A 22,753-nucleotide genomic window follows, 5' to 3' on the forward strand; every position below is an offset into this window, starting at 1 on the left:
GTCGCTAATTAGAACGGCTATTAAAAATATCATTCATGAATGCCAATGTATTCTTTTATTTCAGATCTTAATTTTCTTTTGACAATTTAAATGTGTAAATATTTTGAGAAAATCATAGATGGCAATTAATAATGTTCTTTTCTTTGCAATATATCCAACGTCGCTAATTAGAACGGCTATTAAAATATCATTCATGGATGCCAATGTATTCTTTTATTTCAGATCTTTTTTTTTCTTTTGACAACTTAAATGTGTAAATATTTTGAGAAAATCATAGATTTCAATTAATAATGTTCTTTTCTTTAAAATATATCCGACATCGCTAATTAGGACGGCTATCAAAAATATCACTCATGGATGCCAATTTATTCTTTTATTCCAGGTCTTTTTTTTTTTCTTTTGACAATTTAAATGTATAAATATTTTGAGAAAATCATAGATGGCAATTAATAATATTCTTTTCTTTACAATATGTCCAACATCGCTAATTAGAACGATTATTAAAAATATCATTCGTGGATGCCAATGTATTCTTTTATTTCAGATCTTTTTAATAGATCTTTGTTTTTATGGCAATTTAAATATGTAATTTTTTTCAGAAAATCATGGATTAATTAATATTCTTTTGTTCGCTTTAAATCAAACTTATAATCTGCTTTGAGAAAAAGCCGGTAAAGTAAAATAAATTTTTCAGTTTTACTTGATGTGTATTAGATTAAATAAATAATGAATGGTGGATTTAAACATTTACTTACCTTTCAGGATAATATCATTTTAATCAACCTGCTTACGATTCTCTTAATTCAGCTGTCTTAAACAATTGCCTAATCGGGAATATGTCGCTCTCTATAAGGTTACATCACACTTATTTTAGTAAATATGAAGAAATTGAGATTGCAGATTATTTTACGCAATATTTACTAGCAATTTTTTTTAAAATTGTAAAAAAAAGAAAAGATATGCATATTATGTTAAAAATCAAATGTTTTTTAATAAAAGCTTTTACTATTTCAGAAGTACAAAGCCAAAGCATTCGTTCTCAAAATACTGGAGATCATAGTCATGTTTGTATTTGTCATTCTCTACATTGTTGGACGACTCTTACCTGTAACTCTAATCGATCCATATTCAACTAGAGTGATTTTATGCTTAGGGTTAATATATTTTTACTACAGAATAATATACATTTATTTGCCTATCTCGCCAACCTTGGGGCCGTTGCTGTATAGAGTTAAGCTCATGGTAAGTTAATTTTCCATTAGGCGCAATGACATTTTCTTCTAATTATTTTTAATTAAACATCTAAACCTTATATATTTTTTTCCAAATTGCTACACCTCTTAACGCTTTGTTCTCAAATCGTTCTCATCAAAACGATTATATTTTTTATGGCATCGAGAAACTAGAAAAAAAATACCTATTAAGCATTATTCACTTTGTCTTTAGTCAATTTTTCAAATTTTTAATGTACATGTACATTGGAAAGCAAATAAAAATAATATTTCTCAAATTTATTGACCATATGAATCGGACATAAAATAATTTAATCAAATATAAAAATAAATTTGGAATTATAATCAAATTTCACTAACTGTGATTTTATAATAAGCAAACGATACATACTTAAATTTGATGCTTAAAATGATTATATAGAGAATTATTATTTAAAATTTTTAATAATTATTAACTTTTATTTTAGACAATAATTAAAATTTTTAGTATAAATGTACATTGAAAATAAAATAAAAATAATATTGCACAAATTTCTTGACTATTGGAATATTGGAATAATTTCATCAAATATAAAAGTAAATATATATTTACAATCAAACTACATTAACTGTGACTTTTTAATAAGCAAACGATATACACATAAATTTGAAGCTCGAAATGATTATAGAAACCTCATAATTTAAATACTATATTAATGCAAAAATATTTTCCATCACATTTTTTTTAAACTCATTACTCATAAAAATTAAAGAATGTTTCAAACTGAAAATTAAGTAGGAAAAGAGAAATTTTTTTAATTATACAAAAAAAAAAATCATAAAACCAAACAATAATAATTATTTTTCCATAATCAAAAATATCCATAATCATATATTTTTATTCTTCAAATTCATTTAGATATATCCTCTTGTTTTTATGTATAGTGTAATACACAAGCCATTTCTGTGTTCTAAATACTCTTTTTGTACATTCACCGTAAATTTACAGAATTATGGTGAATTTCAGCAGCAATTGACAACCATCTTCTTTCTCCGTCACTAAAAATTAATAAAACAAACTGTCAAATTTCACGTTCCACTATTTGCCAATGAAGCTAATCTAAAGAAGGAAATGATAATCATCATCAGAATAATTTTTTAAATTTTTTACATGAATTTTTTTTGTCGGTAGGTTGTTTTATTATATTTGTATTACAAATATAAATATAGTAAACTAAAAGAGTTATATATTACTTATTATTATTATCTATGATAATCTTTACATAAGTAATTTGGTCGAAATATTTCTTATTTAGAAAAATTTGACAGGTTTGCTGTAATTCAAGAATATTATGAAAATATTTTTCTTCAAACAAAACATCTTATTACCGATTGTAAACAATTTTTTTATTGTATTTATATTACATTACAAATATGAAAATAAATCTTTTTATAGTTCTCAATTTATTATTTAAAAAAATCGTTTTCTTGATGGAATAAATTTATTTTTAACAATAAATATCATTTAAAAAGATTCAAACTGGCTTAAAATACTTTTTCTTTCTTATAGAAAATATTTATTTTTAACTGCATCAAGGCACAGTTATTGAAAAAGAAATCAGTTCCTTAAAATTACCCATATGTTACCGAAAGAATTATTTTTAATTCTTTCGGTAAAATATGGATGAAAATATTTAGATTTTACATCCCTCTCAAAATATTTATTCCATCAAAAATAATCTATTTTGCACCATATTGCCGTCAGAGATTTGCAAGCAAATTAAATCTATTAAGATATAGTTTGCAGCAACGAACTGAAAATCCACAGAAAGATTGTATGATTTTATTTACTTTTTTTGTGTGTGTAGTTTCCTTTTATAAAATTGCAAAATACTTTGATTTCGGCAGGTCCTGGTGGATTTCATCAACTTCATGCGCATGACCATCCTGGTGATCATCAGCGGGGGGATCGTAATCCATGCCGTCATGTATCCAGACTATCCCTTCAACAAAGAGCTTTTCAGAAGAACATTCCATAAAGCCTGGTTTTCTTTGTTCTTGACGCCCATCACGGATCTCTCCGGTAAAGTCAAAAAATTGATAAAAAAAATTTACATATCAATGACACAATACGAAATATTTTAATTATATTAGCGCCCCGTTTTAAAGCAACACTAGGGCTATTTTTGGACGGACCTCATAATTTTGAGCCGGGGTTGAATGACGAGAGAGGCGCACGGATTGGCGGCCCCATCTCCAGGTTCCGTGCCACGTCAGCAGGAGGGCGTTCGTTCCTGACGGATTGGCGTGCGCCAGGCCAGTTTACAAGGCGGTTCTTTGATGGAATTGGATCTCTAATCAGAGAACCTCTGGTTCCAAAGCCCTGCCCCTCCCACCAGGAGATCGCGGTCGCTGACTCAATGTGAAAAATAATAGCTCAATAATTTGATTTAACTGGATATATTTTAATAATGCATTCCTTTACCTAGTACCACAAAGTGATAACTAGATAATATAGCACATGAGTCTTAAATCAGAATAATGGAAGTTTGATTTTTCAGTGCAAAATTAACTTTGAAATTCCATTTACTGAATAGTTATAATTTCTAGTTGTTTTATGCTGTTGAAAGATTCATATTAATTACATAAGTTCCGGAGTGTTACATCGTTGTAGTTTTGCCTCATACAAGCTCGTTAATTATTGATTAAATTTGCTTTTTTTAAAAATTGAGTCTTGCTGGGCAAAGTCAAATGCGGATCTTGAATCTTAAGTCTCTAGCAAAGCATGGATTATTGTGTTAACTAGGGTTTTGTTTCCCCCTCAATAGTAGCAACAAAAAAAAAATAATATTTAAATGCATTTATTAGATTTTCTGTGTGCTGTAAAGAATGTTGTGAATATAAGGAATTGAAATGTTGATGCATGTATAAAAAATATATGGAAATTAATAAAGATATGATCTGATTATTGAAACTTTGTGAACCTTTTTGTTAAAAAAAATATTCAATCAAATAATCCTTATTAATAATAAAGTTTATTGTTCAGAACTTGATTTTTTTCAACAGGTGAAGTGAGGTGTAACTCTCTCATATACAGTAAAACCAGCAATGCCTCAGTTTGCAGAGCAGGAGAATGTAAGTAAATTAATTTCAAAAATAATAATCATTGACAAATTAATGATGATATGGTATTAAAATCTAAAATAATGACTTATTCGATCATTAGTTATTTTTTAAAAGTGGCACAATATATATATTGTTACAAACCTGTAACGTTGCTTCCCAGCAAAAATAGTTTCATCATAAGAAACACCGTTTTACGGTGAGCCCTGTTGGGTGCCACTCAGTGATCTCAGAGCTTGGCGACAGACTTAGCGACTTGGCGACGATTTTGGTGACTTTGGCGACAAACTTAGCGACTTTTGTAACGATCTTGGTGACTTTGTCGAAAATATAGATATTACTGGAAACTTCGAGAATTTTAGCAATTGAGCCAATAGAAATCGAGATATTCCTCATTGTTCCAGAAACTTCTCGGCTCGCTTCCCGGCAACTATAAAAGGCCGGCTCTCTCAAGCTGCAATGAATTGGAGGTGGAATCGTATCGTAGACACTCGGAATCGTGTATCGAGTCGTCGAGAGGAAACGAAGTAATGGCGGTTGCTGAACTGAGCTGTGTGCCGAGTCCTATTGTTTATTGTAGAAGTAGCATCGACTCCTGTGAGATGAGTAGCCAGTCGTGTAGTAGTGTGTCGGTAGCTGGATACAGCTAAAGCGAGGAGACAGTGGGTAATTACAGCCGTTTGGAAAGACCGTAGAGTGAAGCTACGGAGATTACCTCTCCTACTGAATTCTGTCAGGCCGCTTTGTGTGCTGTGGCTATTATTACTACTGATTACGACTTGTGGGCATCTGTTTGCTATAGTGTGCTGCTGTGTACTGTACTGTCATATTTGTCGTCTGTGTACTCGTGCCCTTTGTGTTAATAAACGTCGTCGTTGTTTTCTGCTAAAGGACTATTTATTTCAGCATCAATCAACAAATCTTAAAAAGAACCCCAATGACGGAAGAGTAGTAATTCCGTAACAACACACATATATATAAGCAGAATTTTTTTTTTATCAGAAGGCAGGTTTGAAGACATTGAAGAGACTGAGACTTTCAATTTCTTGACGTTGTTTTTATTTTATTTTGGAGAAGCACTTATTATGTACAAGCAGGAGTGAAAAATACACAAAACAACTCAAATCGAAAAGAGAGAATGAAGGCCAACTGAACATTTTATCCCTGATCTTATATAATATGAGATTTCCACCACGTGTTGACCTTTGTTAAGGGAAACGGAGGGATCATTTTCACTCTACACGTGGAACTGAAGGCGCACCATTATTTGTACAAAGATTCGAAAGTGGAATGGGATCAGTAAACAAGAGAACACTTTAGAATGATCCCGACATGGGCCGAATTAGGCAAAAATTTAGGGAATTAATTTGGATTAAATTAGATATTAAAATATCATTACACACACACATAAACACACACACACACACATAAACACACACACACACACACACACACACACACACGCACACATATATATATATATATATATATAGTTACGAATTGTTTTCTCAGAAAACACATTTTATACAGTTTTGTAGTATTTAAAATTGAATATTCAAAACATATATTACTATTATTATTATTATTATTTTATATTTCCACGTATCACAGTTTCATTCACGTCACATCACAATTTCATTTCATTTCACGTAATTCAGTTTCAAATGTAAATTGAAATGTAATTTCATGCTTTAATTACATTTCAATTTACATTTGATGTCTTATTAACTTTGTTGGACTATATCATAGTATAAGTTTCGATATTGTTAAGTACAATGCTTGAATATTATATTAAAGTGGCACATATGCCACTGACACAATAAAAAAAATTTGATGTCATGACAAGAAAAGAATGGAAATTGCAGGTGTGTAAGCTATGGAAATGGCAAAGTATATATAAAGTTTGTGCAGGAATGATGGCAAAGTTCCTATAAAGTTTGTATAGAAAGTACACAAAGGGAAAGTATTGTAATCGTAAAAAAACTTTGACCTAGAAAACTTGACGAATATGTGTGTTTCAGACCTTCCACAGTCTAAAAAACATATTTTTGGAGTCGTTTGTTTGTATGTTTTTCTGCGAATTTGACAATTCAAAAACGTTTTCAGCTATATGGATGAAATTCGGTAAACACATAAATTTGTAGATTTTAATCAAATCTTTTGACGAAAAATCCGGAGCAACTCTGGTTTTTCACATACAAGTTAAAGCGATAATTACATAACGAAAGGAATTAGAGGGATAATATTCAGTAAATAGATTTAGAATTTAAACCGTAGATCTTCAACCAATTTGGAACCAAATATTCCAAGATTTTGACCATCTGTCGATCTGCATGTTTTATTATATACTTTTCAGCATCATAAATTAGAGGTATCTCTTTTAAGATGTTGGACTCTAGATTATGATTGGTTGATTACGTTATTCCAGACAAATGTGGCTCTTTTGTATTTATATGGAAAAATAACATTGTCAAACATAATTTTTTTTGCAATCCCAGTTAGAATTTTGTACTTGATTAGAATAAAGAGAATTTGTGTTTCAGATGAAGATTGGAAGTGTCCAAGCGTTGGTTTATGGGCTTACATTTTTAACATTCAATACTTCGTACTTCTGAAGCTGATTCTTTTAACCCTTCTATATGCTCTATTCAGGTAAGTAATTTAGAGATCCCAAATTCCATTCAGCCAACCCACTTCTATTCTTTTCAAATAACCAACTGCAATTAACATTCCAGTGCAACAGCCTCTAAGCTGTCAGCAGAGAGCGACGCTATTTGGAAATTTCAAAGATATCATCTGGTCGTCGATTTTTCTAACCGGTTGAGACTGCCTGCTCCCCTCAATATCATCAGTTACTTAATCATTTTGGTGCAAATCTCCAAATGGCTGGTCTATCATATCTTCTGTTGCACGTGTAAGAATGTAAGTATATTTTAAGAATTTGGTATCACCCTTATAAAGATTCTTTGATGAAAATTACAAAAAGTAATAGTGAAATTAATTGCGATTTCTGTTGCATGTATTTTTTTTTTAGATCTTAAATATATTATATTTGACGAATTCAAAATTTGTCATTTAATCGCAGCTTTTAATCATTATTTATTGCCATATATTTGCTTTCAAAATTATATATATCAGTAAAATAAAAAATGCTTCTACTTTATATTTAGCAATGTATAAGTTTGTTTCATTCGCCGGTTAGGCTGGAACAGCCTGGTTGGTAGGGCGTTGGATTCGAATCCATTGGGTTGCGAGTTTGAACCCGCCAGTAGAAGACTCTCAGTGTGTGGTGGTGGCTGGTGCACGTATAAATCTGTCGTGGTCACAAAGTCTTCCATATGGAGAGTAATGCTACTGGAGCAGAGCTGATCGTTCTTTGGTTCAGATCTAAATTACGATCTGTGGTTGAATGAATAAATGAAATGCATGAATGAAGTCCGTCCGGTAAAAAAGGTTATGACGAGTGAATAACTAAATCGTACACTTGGCCCTAGATGGCGCTACTGAAAAACAAGATACGCAAAAAATTACGCGCAAATTCGCTAACTTAGCCAAGTGGGCATTTCTTTGACAAGTGCCATCAGAAACAACAACAACACTGGTTTAGAGCATGTGTTTCTTCTACATTTTGATACACTTCACTCCTTGTTCGGACGGATTCGTAGATTGAATACGTTTCATTAAAATTGCACAAACAAAAATTTATTGATTATAAATATTAATAAAACAAAAGCAATCCAATCTTCAGTATATTAAAGCAATTCAAACTAGTTCAATCACAAACAGCTGGAGAAAAATTCAAAACACTTTGTGACAAATTGGCTCTGATTCTCGCCTAAGTTCCTTCACGGTCAAACATATCGAAGATCTGGTGCATTTAATAAAAGCACAGCTGCAATGCTTTGATAGGCGATTGCAACAAGGTTTTTGCACACTCTCAGAAGACTTCAAAAATGGGAGCAGATAATTTGCAATACCAAATCAACGCCTCTTAGGACAATTTTCAGATTTTCGTGTCCTTTTATAATCTCACAAATAATTCATATTTTCAAAAAAATCCGCTCTCAATGGAAATACAGTAATCATGAATTATGAGTATACTATTAGACATTTAAAGAACAAAGTAGCCTTAATAAAAAAAATCTCAAGCCCGCGAAGTACTGGACGTAACTTTTTATTTATTTCTTCTAATTCCAGCGAAATCTTCCTGAGGATTTGAAATCAGATGGGAGAAGATTTTCCATCAAAGACTACACATACTGGAATCAGCTTGCTCAAGAATATGATGCCAGTCAGCAGACTAAAGAGATGGAACAGGGCATACTAGAAAAACAAATGGACATGTAAGTGAATAGGAAAATAATTACAATCTCGTAAAGATGAAAAGAAGAAGGAATATAAGGTGTACAAATGTTCCGTACAACTATTTTGAAGATAGGATAAAGAAAAAAATATCAGTGAATTTATTTTATTAGTTGAAGTAAAATATCAGAAGAGTAAGGATAAAATAATACAAAAAATAGCGCTTATTTTCTACCCTATTATCTAGTCATACACAATCATGCGAAATTATAGAATCTATTATCCTTAATTATTTCTGTAAATTGTTTCGAACCTTAACATTATATAAAATTTTTTAATCAATTTTATCATTTTCCTCTACAATACTTAAGAGAGCAAAATAAATGAATTTTGAATTTTCTATTTGATAGTCAGATTTGTTTACTTTCTCTCATATTTAGTAAAAAGAAATAACAGAAAGAATAGTAATCTTCGAAAAATTCGAACCCCAGATTTTGGCTAATCTCCACACTTCAGACCTCTATGAATTCGAAAAACACATATCTAGAAAATGTCCCCCTGTCTGTGATAAAGATAGCTTAAAAACGTTTTGATATAGACAGTTTGGTATATGGCCTTTGCGCCGAATTGGCAGATTTCTATCAAATTTCGAACAAAATCCGTACCGAGGAAATCTGTCTATCCGGATATTTGAATGTAAATGAACACGATAATTAGAAAATGAAGAGAGCTATATGGATAAAATTTGGCACATACATGTAACATCTATTATGTAGACACCTATCAAATTTTTAGCCAAACCTGTACGTTCAGAAACATGTAAACTCGGGAATTCAAAAACGCAATGAGTTAAATCTATTGAATTTGCTATGGGATTTTGAGATTACAAATGTAGTTCTGCCCCAAATTTTTGTTTCAATCGATTGGGAAAAACGCATCCAAAATATAGATTCAATTATCGGATGTTATTAATCACATGCCAGGACTTATTCTCCTAATTACTCGCCAAGGATGATACGATGGATTTAATAAACGCCAAATTTTAATCACGCCAAAGAATAATATTTCATAATTCTTGTGTGCCATTGCCATGCAAGGTGTTCTCTATTATAAAGTACGCGAGAACGCTTTAGAGAGACTACTCCCACAGGTTTAATTTCAATTCTGGAATCTGGAGATTTAAAGATTAAAGTATAAAATCCAAAAATATGTGAATGAATAATTCAAATAAAAATGTATGAATAATGAAATAGTTATTGTTATATGTTTATTAAAACGAATAGGAAAAAATAATAATAATTTATTATGCTATAATACATTGTAATAAAATGTGTTATGAATAATAATACATGTATTATTATTTTGTTATTATTATAATACATTTTGATTTGCTATTCCTTTCGGTTCATTTATCCACATTTAGGGCGACACCTTAATATGTATATTTAATGTTTGAAGGAACAATTCTTCGGAAATTAACTTTTTGAAAAATTAAATATTAATAATCTAATTTTTAAGCAAACTATACTACTCAAAACTTTATCGCATACTCTACAATAAAGGTCTTATTCCACTCCCCACCCCCACACCCGCACAAAATTATCGACCTTAGATAAGCCTCAAATGTTTTTCCTGATATAGGCGAAATATAGTTTTGACATATAGATATTTTATGTGAAACTAATATATATAGTGCAAACATGTATTTATTACCCCTTCTTCTTCAATCCGTTGTAATCAAAATTTGATGGAATTACAGTTGTAGTCACAATTTCATTAAGTCATTAAGTTTATGTATTGTTGTGTTTATATGTATGCGAAAATATAGACCGACAGTCGATAATTTAAAACTTATTTAAAATTTTTGTTTAAAATTTGTAAATTTATAAACATTAGAAAAAAAATTATTTTAGCTATCATTTTAAATTTTCAAATGGCGTAAAAAATAATTTTTATGTTATATTTCCTGAAGTTATTTAAAAATTTCGCTTAATTTTTAATTAATTAAAATTTTAATTAAATTTTAAAATTTTTGCTTCAGGCATTCTCCAAAGTTTGCTTGTAACAAATTTCTAAGCTTTAGATCCAGGGGTATAGACTTAACATCACCAACCATTCTCCTTTATTATTAACAGATTACTCTCCTAATTTGATCTCTTTTTTTAAATTGCATCAACTAACATTTTAATATAAAATTTTTACTTAAAATCTAAAATTTTGAAACATTTCTTAATCCTGAACTATCAAAATTCCAAATAATATAGCTTAACTTTGAAAGAGGTACTTGGAAGTTTGATAGAACAAAATTTTAATGTTGATTACAGTACATAGAAACTATTAATTTTTCGCAAAAACCAAATAATTAAAAAAAAGCAACAACAAACAACTTATTAAATTCTTTATTAACTTTTCAATCAATGACTCAAATAAAAAACCGAAAACTAATAAAATACTTAAAACCTCGAAAAAACAAAAACATACAATAATATTCTTTTTCTTCCCATTAGGAACACAAGCAGGAAGTAATCAGTATCTCCATCTGTTGACAGATATGAACACTAACTTTCAAATTGAATTTTTACATTATAGACGATTTATCTACACTAAAATGTATTTAAAAAGAATTGAGAGAATGATATTGGTTGTATATAATTTAAAATATCTTATAAATCATAATAACTTAACTATATATTATTTTTGCTCATTTTAATATAATATTCATGATTGATATTATTTTTATCTCGTTATCAACGATAAACAGTTTCAGTCTAATGACTATTATGTTCCCTAAATGTTTGGTTTATTTTTATTATATCTTGTACATAGTAATATTAATATTTCTCGTAGATTTCAAAATGCTATTATGGTGTCATTTCTTTTTTAAAAATGATATGAGGGTTTTTTTTTAAGCATTTCCTTATTAACTATTTAAATTTTCTACTTGTAACTTTTGCCATTTTTCTGATTCTTCATTCATTAATTATTTTATTCCAATTTTTTACTATTTAGTTAATCGGGAAAATTGTAAATGGTTTGAAATGTAAAATAACTACTGTTAAAACGGAGGTTAATATTTGAATTAAATTGTATTTTTATTTTTAATTGCATTTTTTTAAAGTAATCAATATTTTTTTTTTTAAAAAAGTAATCAATATGTTTTTTAAATGCAATAATTCAATCAATCTTTAATCAATGTAATCTAAAATATAGAATTAAAATAAATGTCTGCACGGATTTTTTATAAATTTATATTTTTATAACTATTATACATAATATAATTAACCATATAAACGTCTAAAATATTATTTTTAACAACGCGTAACAAAGGACAATTATATGGACATGTAGGAAAAATGATTATTTTCTCAACTATTATTTGTTGCTGAAAAAAAATGTAAATGACTTTCTTTATTTTCATGTATCAATGATTGTATTATCTGTAATAGTTTTGAAAATATAAATATTTAATTGCCGGTCATTCATTTATGATATTCTTGAAGAATAAATGCTAAAATATTTTAACGAACTTATTAATGAATAGAATTGACAATTTTAATATTTATACTTTCATTCAAGGATACGAAGTCTCATGGAAGATTTCGTGTATCACAAGCAGATGATGCAAAGTTTGAAGAGCTCTGTGCGAGAATTGGAAAGACTGATGAATTACTCTCATGTTCATTTGGAGAATATACGGCATCTAGCGAACAGAGAAACTTCAGGTGAAATTCCGAAAAACTTCAAATGTTCCGGTCCTTTTATTGCTAATATTTTCTAAAGTGCTAATTCTATTTTCCGACTTGACATTAGACTTTTTCGATTGCCAAAAATATTGTAAAAAGTCTGCAAAATTTGGTGAAACATTCTGAATACCACAAAATATCATTGACTATATTAATACAAAGTCTTCTATAATATTGATACGATATCTTGAAAGTATTGCTCGGTATTCAAGATATTGGACAATAACATAGAGATATCATACACTACTGTAATGAATGAAATCGTAAAAGTACTTAAGGGAATATATTGTAGTAATAAAGCAAAGCATCTTATCCTACCATATTATCACAAAATACCCAACAATATTGTTACGATATCTTTACGATATTGGATGACGTTCAGAATATCGAACATCTTCAGTATATTGTGCTAATAGAGTAATAAGACATATCTTATTAATTATGAAATTAATTTAAAGATATATTTTTATAATAATATCTTTACAATAAATTATCTTTATAATGAATTATAATAATTAAAAGATATATTTTTAATATCTAAAATGTTAATGAGATAATATAGTATAATACAGATAATATAAGAATAAGATGATAAGATAGAACAAGAAAAAAAAATATTTTTAAAGTAATACTAAATATACTGCTAAGTTTAGAATAAAAAAAAGATAGTAATTGGAAGACTGGAATTTTTCAAGAATGTTGTTCCCAGAATGGAACGAACAATACGAACTTATTCTAGAATTTAAAAAAAAGCCAATGGTGTCAAATCATGTGAAGTTACAGTGGCATGAAAATCATGCACATGCTATCCAATGACACATTGCTTTACATATATTCTCACACAAATTGAACAATAGGCTAGAAAATTTAATCGACATGATGCCTTTTATGTACCGAAAACATAAACTGACTATGGCCTTTTTATAAACATTAAACCACCTGTTTCTACAATTGGCTCTAGAGTATGTATTGAAAGATAAATATAAATGCTTAGTTAAAAAAAAACCAAATGATAGATATATATCACAAATTTTAATAAATTCCGTTAAAGATAATGAGATGTGAACTTGTTTATAATTTATTTCTTCTATAAATTTGAGTAGATCTCTTTTATCACATGTAATGTTTTTATTATAATTAGATATCTAAACATTGAGCCTTCATGACCGACCTGGCTATCTAAATTTGTCTCTGCCATGAATGTTCCATTCAAATTGGCTTGTGTTTGCAGTTTTCTCTGCTTGGGACTCTATGGGCGATCCTGGCAATCGAAGCTTGCCTCCTGTTATGAATATCCTGTCTCGGAGGTCTCCTTATCCGGGAACAAGAGTGCAACGTTTTCCGGTGCCGGATAAATACGTTCCCTGGGAAGTCATGTGGATTTCCTACGATCCTGTGGCATTTACTCAACAAAGGCCTGATTTTCCTGTTAATTTGCAATCGCATGTTGATGAAGATATTTTGCTGTGAGTACATAGATCATGATATATGAAAAAAATTAGATTAGCACATCTAATGAATTATATAATTGCAATAGAAGGCTAAGGCAGAGAAGAGAAAAGTGATATATAATAAAACTTGGTATGTGAAATATACAAGCACTCGATTTATTTATTTTAACTAGCTGTTGAATACGGTTTATATTTAAATGATATAGATTGTTTCTGAATATTTATTTTATTATAAGTTTATATTATAATAAGTTAAGCCTTAAATTTTTTTTGTAACATGTTAAGATAGACTATAACTGTTTTTTTAATATAAAATAGGCCTATCTATTACCCATCTATGGCATTGGTTTCAGTCATTTTAGAGCTTTCTTTAAAAACGTTTCGTTGTTATGGCTTATCCTACCTGGTCAACAATAACATCAAACCAGGTCCATGAGACCGAATGCCTTCAAACAATATAGCACAGCCTTGCAGTGTGCTCATTGTCTCCTAATCGACGAGTCATGATAAAAGGCTTAAAATGCAGCTTCAAGAGGTCAAGGACCCAGAGGCACCAAAGGCTGAAGTCTGACTTTGCCTCATGCCTGCATTGCATTTAGCTGAGCATAAGGGAATGACCTTCACGCCATGGGTGACCCTACCAGGAGACGTACTTCGCCCATTCCGCCCAGGAACACTCCCCCACCGAAACGTTTCGTTAGTGACGTAGACTCTTTTAAAACTTTTTTCTAAATGCGGATAGTCAAAGGAAGCACTTCCTGCATGTTATGTTTTATTAATTATTATAAAAGTGCTTTAAAAATTATAACGGTGCAAAGAATACTACAGGAAAGATTTGATACGCTTTTAGGAATGATGCTATGACTATTACGAATCATAGAATCGGTTGAAGAGATTTAGCAATTTAGATTCTAGATTTATATCGTGCATTTTATATTTAAAAAAGCTTTGATATATAGAAGGGTACATAGAAAAGTTGTTCAAAACATTACAAGGAGGTCAGAAATAAATAAACTTCAACAACAAGGGGGCAAAATTACAGGGGATCGTAATGGTAATGAATACTTACTTTTTAGCTTACTTTTGATAGCTTACTTTTTGTATCTGCAATTTTTGCATGGACAGAATTACATATTAAAGAGATAGTGTAGTCACTATGAACATCTGACACCTTTGAGCATTTAACTCTATCAATAATGAAAGGCCCCAATCGTCCATTTAACAAAACTAAAATGGTACCCGTTACGCCTAAATATTACTATGAATTTTCATCCTCTTTTCGTTTCATCCCCTTCCGTTAAGATGATACTTATTAGTCATCATATTAGCTGGATTATCTTTTGTATATCAATCTTTTATTGCTATTTTTGAAAAACTAAGGGAAACTTTGAAAGAGAATTTCGGTTGATCCTGTATTCTGATCCCAAATTATCTTAAGAAGGAGAGAGTATTGAACTCACGACAAATTAAACAGAAAATTGTATCAAATAATACTAAATTGTAAATTGGCTTCAAATTATAACCTATCGGATATTCTTGGGAAAAAACTGCTTCGAAAGTCACCATCCCACAAGTATTCATAGTAAGGTGCTCAGTTCTTTTCGGTATTTTATCGATTATTTTTCTGAAGGTTTCTGTAAATTATTATTCTTGTGCGTAGATATAATTATGTTGTACTATCTTTAGATTACGAGAAAAGAATGGACCACAGCAAGCACTTCCTGTGTACGCTTGGAATAGCGTATCTGTCAATCCAGCCGGAATCGGGTTGGACAGGCAATCCTGGATAACTGTGAGCGATGGATCAGCACTGGTTTACAAGCTGGACAGTGAGGGCGTACCCCAGTAAGTGCTAAGATTCTGCCGCTTGAAATCTATTTCAGGATTAGGATTTCCAAATTCATTAAAAAGAAGTTTATAGTATGTTTATTATTTTTAAATTTAAATTTTAATTAATTATTTTTTTGCTGAAATTGATATTAAATATTCAAGTTTAAAATCTGAAAATGAAAACACGCTTTTCTTTTGATTTCAGAAGAAAATTAATTTATTATCCGAATCTTTCTATCGCTCTGAATGGTTATTATTTATTACTGAGATATTTTTAAAACTGTTCCATTTCCGGCTGGTTCTATCTGTGAAATAAAGAGCCTGTAAAGTTGGTTTTTACACATCTGTTCTTTTTATGTTACGTTTTAACAAAATTTATTATAGTACATTCCTTTGTAACTTTTATGCCCGTAACTTGTATTGAATAGTGAATTCATGTTACATAATAGTTTTATATAACTTATATAATATGTTCCCATAATTTTAAACTTGATGTATTTATAAATAATAAAAAAGAAAAGAGATTATTCATTTACATTGTGACATGATACCATTTTAGAATTGATTCCATTGTCTTTTTCTTAACTTTAAAATCTTCTCCGAATCATATAACATTGAGAATGTGCGAGCAAAATTAATACCATCGCAAAGATATTAAGCAATTAAAAATTCTGTTGTAATATGTACATTAAAATAATATCCGTTAAAATTACTGAAAAAATTGTAATGAATTAAAATTAGAATAATTTAAAAGTTTAGTTTTTGGATTTTTAATTAGTATGAATTCAGCACCATTCCTAATTTTCCTAATTAATGATATTTTAAAATCTAATTTAAACTTAATTATTTTCCTAATTTTTAGCTCAATTCGGCACATATTAACATCATTCTAAAATATTCTCTTATTTCCTGATCTCATTCCACTTTTTCTATTTAAAACTGTAAAAACTCTGCAATTGTATTGAACAATATAATTGCAATATGTACAATATAATTTTGGACAATATATGCAATATAATTTTGTGCAATTATATTGTAATGAATACATTATACCACTTCTTTACGTATTTAGCCTCCTAATAAAGAACGTAGCTCAGATAATTACATATAGCTGAAACGGATGCTGAAGGGATGCAGAGTTACTCATCACCGGCCTTGGCAATAATTTGATTATCATTTGGCGACAGAAAAAGAAGATTGTGAATATGCGAGAATTTTGGCGATATATCAGTTAGAGTTCGAATTCCAGCGTTTCTTCTAAAACATTTCATGCCCTGTTACAGAAGTGAACTACACATAGGTTGGCAGAAAAATCGCTTTTAACAAAGACAGTAGCACAAAATGTTCGGTAAGAATTCACTGGATATCAAAACTCCAAACAGATAATCACTCGACTCTATCTTTTAGCTCCCGTAACAGGGAATCTAATGTTCTAGAAAAACGCCAGAATTTGAATCTATATAAGGATATCATTTATTTATTATTGAGTTTATCGGCTTTCTACCTTATACCTATCAGGAATGTATTTTCCATTATATTACTTTTTAAGATATTGGAGAAAAAATTTAACATTTCCAACAATTTTTAGTGAAAAACCATACTGAAATTTTTAAAATCTTTTCTTAGTCAGCACCTATTTTTCAAAAGCAATTATATACAATTTGGTAACACTAACTCCAACGAACTATCCTATATAGAGTATGATAATGTTATTTTTTCCTTGAAACGTTTTATGTCATATATGTTGAATGACGTAATTTATTTATAGTAAAACATAAAATAAACATTATCATACACTTTATCATTAAATATATGCAATGTTGTCATAAATATAATTAACGTCGCATGTAATTGCAGGAATCCAATGGGAAGAACTGGACTTAGAGGAAGAGGTTCTCTACCACGATGGGGTCCCAATCACTATGTTCATGCGATTATTACAAGGTATGGAATACATTCGAGTAATTGAAATCTAATTCAATACTCAATTCTACTGTATTATAATAAAATAAAAGAAGTTTAAAAATATCTTCTATTTTAAAGCAGTAAAACTAAAGAAAAGTTTTTTTTCTCAATTTATTAACTTCATTCTAAAATATTATCTTATTTCCTGATCCCATTCCACTTTTTCTATTTAATTTATGCAAAAGAAAGCTCTGTAAAAACTCTTTTATCAGCGGTTCCCACGCTCCGAGTGAAGGGATTGCTGACCTAAACAAATTCCTTTAAACGATCCCTATAATTCCCTTACTTAAATTCGACACGTGTAGGAAATCCTTACCAAATTCTCACAGTACATATTCACAGGGATAAAATTTTCATTGGCTTTTCCTCATTTTTGCTCTGTGTTATTCTGTGTTGATGTGTTCGTTGCTTCTGCGTGTACATTAATCATGCCTCCCGGGAGGAAATAAAATGAAGTTAAAAATTCAAAGCGTCTTCCCTGTCTTCGGCTACGATACTGCTTCAAAAATTATGTTTACATTTAAGAGCCGACATAATAGTTATCTGTGTCGAAATTGTCAAATGAATTAAAAGAATTAAAATTAAAATCTGCTGGAGAGGCAAGCGAAATGAATGACGCAACAGCTCCTTACGGCACCGATGACTTTCCTATGGGCCAGCCGGCTACGCTGTTTCCCTTGCAGTACTTCAGGTCAAGCCACGCTGTTCCACGACGCTGAAGTTCCACTCTAGCCGATGCAACATCCTCTGTCATCCGTGCTCCAGAATCCAGTTCTCGTTGAATTACCTTGTCTTCCTTCACTGCCTTCCGTAACCTGAGATCTCCTTATACGTTTCTGCTCTGGTGCTTCATACCCTTGTGTTTGGGCTCCTTATCATGTCTTCAAGAAGTTGAAGCTCCTGGTCTGTGCAGAATGATCTTGTTTTCAAAGATGTCACTTTAGTGTTATATTGTCATCACAATATAATAATCACTTTCCGTCACATGCCTTGGTTCATCAGTTCAGTGCTCAAAAATGCCTTTTGTGATTCCTCAAAAAGTGATTAGTGTTTCTGATTCAAATCAAGATTTATATTGTGTATTTTTCTTTTCTTTTGAATTTTATATTTAAATTTTAGAATTATTGCAAATTATGTTTTTACAGTATTATTTAAAATATTTAAACTTTTAGTCTTTTATGAAATCTTATTTTAAAAATTTTATGCATAAATTTATAATGCGTTTTATTTAAAATATATTTTAATGTTTTAAGATCTTGAAAAATGACTGACGCAGATAAAACAAATGTGTCTTACCCTGAGAGTCAAAGTTTAGAAAATAGAATTGATAAAGAAGAAAATGAACAAATAGCTCAAGAACTTCCCCGTGCACAGAAGTCCCTCTTCGTTGTTCTCAAAATCCTGAAATGAGACAAAATTCTCCTAATGAGGCCCCTGACCCAGTACAGTGACGATTACTAGTGTCCATCACATCCTATACATATCTCAACTTTACCAAGTCTAGCTAACTTGGACAATGTATATAACCCTCATAGTAATGTAAATATTGTTATTGACACAGGATCCACTCTTTCAATTATATCTGCAGATATCGTGAAAAAACCTAACTTGACAAGAAAGAATGTAAACCCCATTAGAGTCAAAGAAGCTCATGGAACGTTCCAATTAACCCAAATTTGTGATATATATTTAAAAATTGGCCAAATAAATAAGAAAATCAAATTATATATTATGGACAATCCTTTACCATATATCATTTTAGGACTTTCAGATTGTAGTTTATATAAATTAATTATAGATTGTGATAAAAACAAAATATTTCAAAATGGAAAAATTATTACCAACTTGCATACCAATAATAATTATATATCTTTACATAGTGTTGAAAATAATAACACTGGTGATAATAAAATCAGGGTAGTGAATGCCTCAGAGGAAATGTTTCCACCTCTGATTGTAAACAAACTATCTGAACCTGTGTTATCGCTTGTGGTCAGAATTTTCTCATGTGTTTGCAAAAAATAAATATGATGTTGGTAGAATAAGAATGGAACCCCCTAGAATAAATTTAACATCTGATTTACCAGTTTCACAAAGGGCTTATAGAACCTTTGCTACTGACGAAATTAAAATAAATAAGCAATTTAAATATTTGTTAGATACAGGTTTAATAAAAGAATCTACTAGTAATTATTCCTTTCCTGCAACATTCGCATATAAAAGAGACGAAAACAGAAAAAGTCGTCTTTGTATTGATTATCATAAAATTAATTCCCTTTGCAAATCTGAGGCAGAGCCTCTCCCTAGAATAGATACTTTATTAGATAAATTAAGTACTGCTAAAGTTTTTTCAACTTTGGATCTTGCATCTGGATATTGGCACATACCTTTGCATGAACAAGATAAACATAAATTGGCATTTTTAACAACTGAAGGTTTATATGAATTTCAAATCCTACCTTTTGGCTTTAAAAATGCACCTGCAATATTCAATAGAACTATTCGTAGAATTTTAAATAAACATAAATTTTCAAATTTTGCATGTCACTATTATTATAATATATATATATATATATATATATATATATATATATATATATATATATATATATATATATATATATATATATATATATATATATATATATATATATATATATATATAAACCAATTTTTCTCATAGCAATTACTAGAAAAATGCTCCTCGTACTGAGACAAAACTTAATAAAATACATCATGAATTAAATTAAAAAATAATAAAATACCAGTTGCCTTTGACAGCTAATATTTTTCAATTAATTCTTATATATATAACTTTATGCTCATCATTTCCCCAATAATATATTTTTAAACATCAAACTATTATGGACATTAGAGTCTAGTTATTTTCAGAGTCTTACACTTCTATTTATTGTGTAAATAAGATTTCCCATGAAGTCAAATTATAAGACATCATAGTATTAATGAAAACATAACTGTTCAGGTAAAATGTCTTCTAATTGCATGTCGCAGTTCGCGACTTTTAACTTCATTTTCTCATCCGCTATGCAAATTGAGTAGATTATAAACGCCATTTTTTGGGGATGGAGATGTCAATATCAGCATTAAATATTCGCGGAAACAAAGAAAATTGGCTTGCATTTCATTGCAACAATGAAATGTACTGTTAAAAATCATGCAAAAAAAATTAATTGACAGAAATTAGAAAAAAAGACACTCAAATAAATCGACCTTATTAAAAAGGTAATTTTTTGAATTTTAAAAAAAGTTTTAAAAATTATTTTCTGTAATAATATTTTTGTAAGGTACTGCGAAGAATTCATGCTCAGTTTTTAATTAATTTTCTTTCCAACATAACATTCCCACCCTTCAAAGTATAATTGCATTACATTTGTTAACATTCGGTCGAACGATTTTGCCTGTAAAGTGCCATCTCACACATACACACACATTCTTTTTTATTATTAGTAAAAATTATTTGCTATTATAGACCAACATGTAAACATTTCGGAACCTGAACTCATTTGAAAATGAATGAAAAATCGATTCAAATTTCCTTCTTTATAAACATGAAACAAATCACCCACAACATGAATTCTTGTAGATGTTTTATTTCTCTCTTTATTAGGTTTCAGAAGGCAAGAGAAGCATTTTTAGCGACAAAAGGTTTAGAATTTGTGGTTTTGTGGACAGACAGAAGATTTCAGCTGTCGATACCAGGGGTATACAAATCTTTTAAATATTAGATGTGTTCGTTTAGAGTGATGTTATACTGTTAACATTATCACAGATTAATTAACGAAAGTTGTCGCAGAAAATCTCGTGTACATTAGCAGAGTGCTTATGAAATAAAAAGAATTTCTTGATGCTTACATTAGATGTAAATATATAATAACATTAAAAATAAACAATAAATGTACCGCTTTGTAAGTACTAAAAAATTTCATCATAAGCAAGATTCTTATTCTCCATCTATAATGTTCATTCTCATTTAAATGAAAACTAATCCATAAAAAAGCTGTGAAACATATCCTTTAACCCTTCAACCGGATTGAACGTAGAAAGTCGTCCCAAAGAATTACTTCTATAAAGGCTCGAAAGTAGAAAGTCGTACTTCTATTACTATTCGAAAATCGGCAGAAACGTAATAAATCGTTTTCTGAAAATTGTCCTAAGATCGTCTGCGATGTATAAATTATTAGTGCTTTCTCCTTCTATGAGAATTGCCATTTTATTAAGATTCAGATGCTGGGTATTTAAAGGTCAATAGGTTAATAGTTGAAAATGCAATACTAAATGTAATTTTTTAAACAATGCTGAAAGAAACGATTTATAATAACCTGTAATTGTCCTTGAAATGAGAATATAATGAAAATTGCAAAGCTCAGTTCAGTGACTTTTGCAAAAATTCAGCACAAAAGAGTGTAAATAAAATGAGAAGTTTGTGATATTCATGCTTAAATTCCTTGTGTTATATTCATGCTTAAATTTATTAATATACCGATAAAATCCGTCAATTTAAACATAAAAAAAACTGAATTGCTTGACATCAAATCGGAAATTGGAATTTATACTTTTGATAATGAATAACATAAAGGGTTGGGATATTTTTAACTCTGCACAGCGTTACAGACGGTGGTGGGGTATTATATATATTGATAAATTTTTCAACAGAAAAACATTGGCCAAATAGTAAGATTTTCCATTGGTAAATAGTTTTATCCTGGAAATGTATTCACTAAAACTTTCAGATACCATCATTGTACTGCACATCAACCACGAACCGCTTGATTCTAGAGTGTTATATCCTCTAAGGACTTATTAAATATATGCTTTTTTTGTAACACATAATTTTTATCGCTGTATCATTTAAGAGGATTTCGAGAAATTATAATAAATTGGGAATAATAAATAATTAATAATTCAAAAAATGATAATAAATAATTATTAAGTCAAAGAATAATAATATATTGGAAATAATAAATAATTAATAATTGAAAGAATAGTAATAAATTGGAAATAATAAACAATGAATAACTCAAAAAGTAATAATAAATTAGAAATAATAATGAATAATTAATAATTGAAAGAATAGTAATAAATTGGAAATAATAAATAATTAATAATT

General features: G+C 29.6%; 1 protein-coding gene across 1 annotated transcript in view; it reads left to right on the forward strand.

Annotated features, from left to right (window-relative positions):
* Window positions 1-22,753, forward strand: part of LOC129972112 (transient receptor potential cation channel subfamily M member 2-like) — a 141,613-nt gene that overhangs the window by 114,414 nt on the left and 4,446 nt on the right. Inside the window, exons 18-28 of the mRNA XM_056086102.1 lie at window positions 1,015-1,242; window positions 3,120-3,294; window positions 4,278-4,346; window positions 6,878-6,986; window positions 7,070-7,256; window positions 8,532-8,677; window positions 12,213-12,358; window positions 13,611-13,845; window positions 15,517-15,675; window positions 17,518-17,604; window positions 21,254-21,347. Coding sequence (XP_055942077.1) covers window positions 1,015-1,242; window positions 3,120-3,294; window positions 4,278-4,346; window positions 6,878-6,986; window positions 7,070-7,256; window positions 8,532-8,677; window positions 12,213-12,358; window positions 13,611-13,845; window positions 15,517-15,675; window positions 17,518-17,604; window positions 21,254-21,347 — 1,635 coding nt within the window. The remainder of the gene's footprint in view (window positions 1-1,014; window positions 1,243-3,119; window positions 3,295-4,277; window positions 4,347-6,877; window positions 6,987-7,069; window positions 7,257-8,531; window positions 8,678-12,212; window positions 12,359-13,610; window positions 13,846-15,516; window positions 15,676-17,517; window positions 17,605-21,253; window positions 21,348-22,753) is intronic.

This window comes from Argiope bruennichi, chromosome 6 (genome assembly GCF_947563725.1).
Source record: "Argiope bruennichi chromosome 6, qqArgBrue1.1, whole genome shotgun sequence".
NCBI lineage: Eukaryota > Metazoa > Arthropoda > Arachnida > Araneae > Araneidae > Argiope > Argiope bruennichi.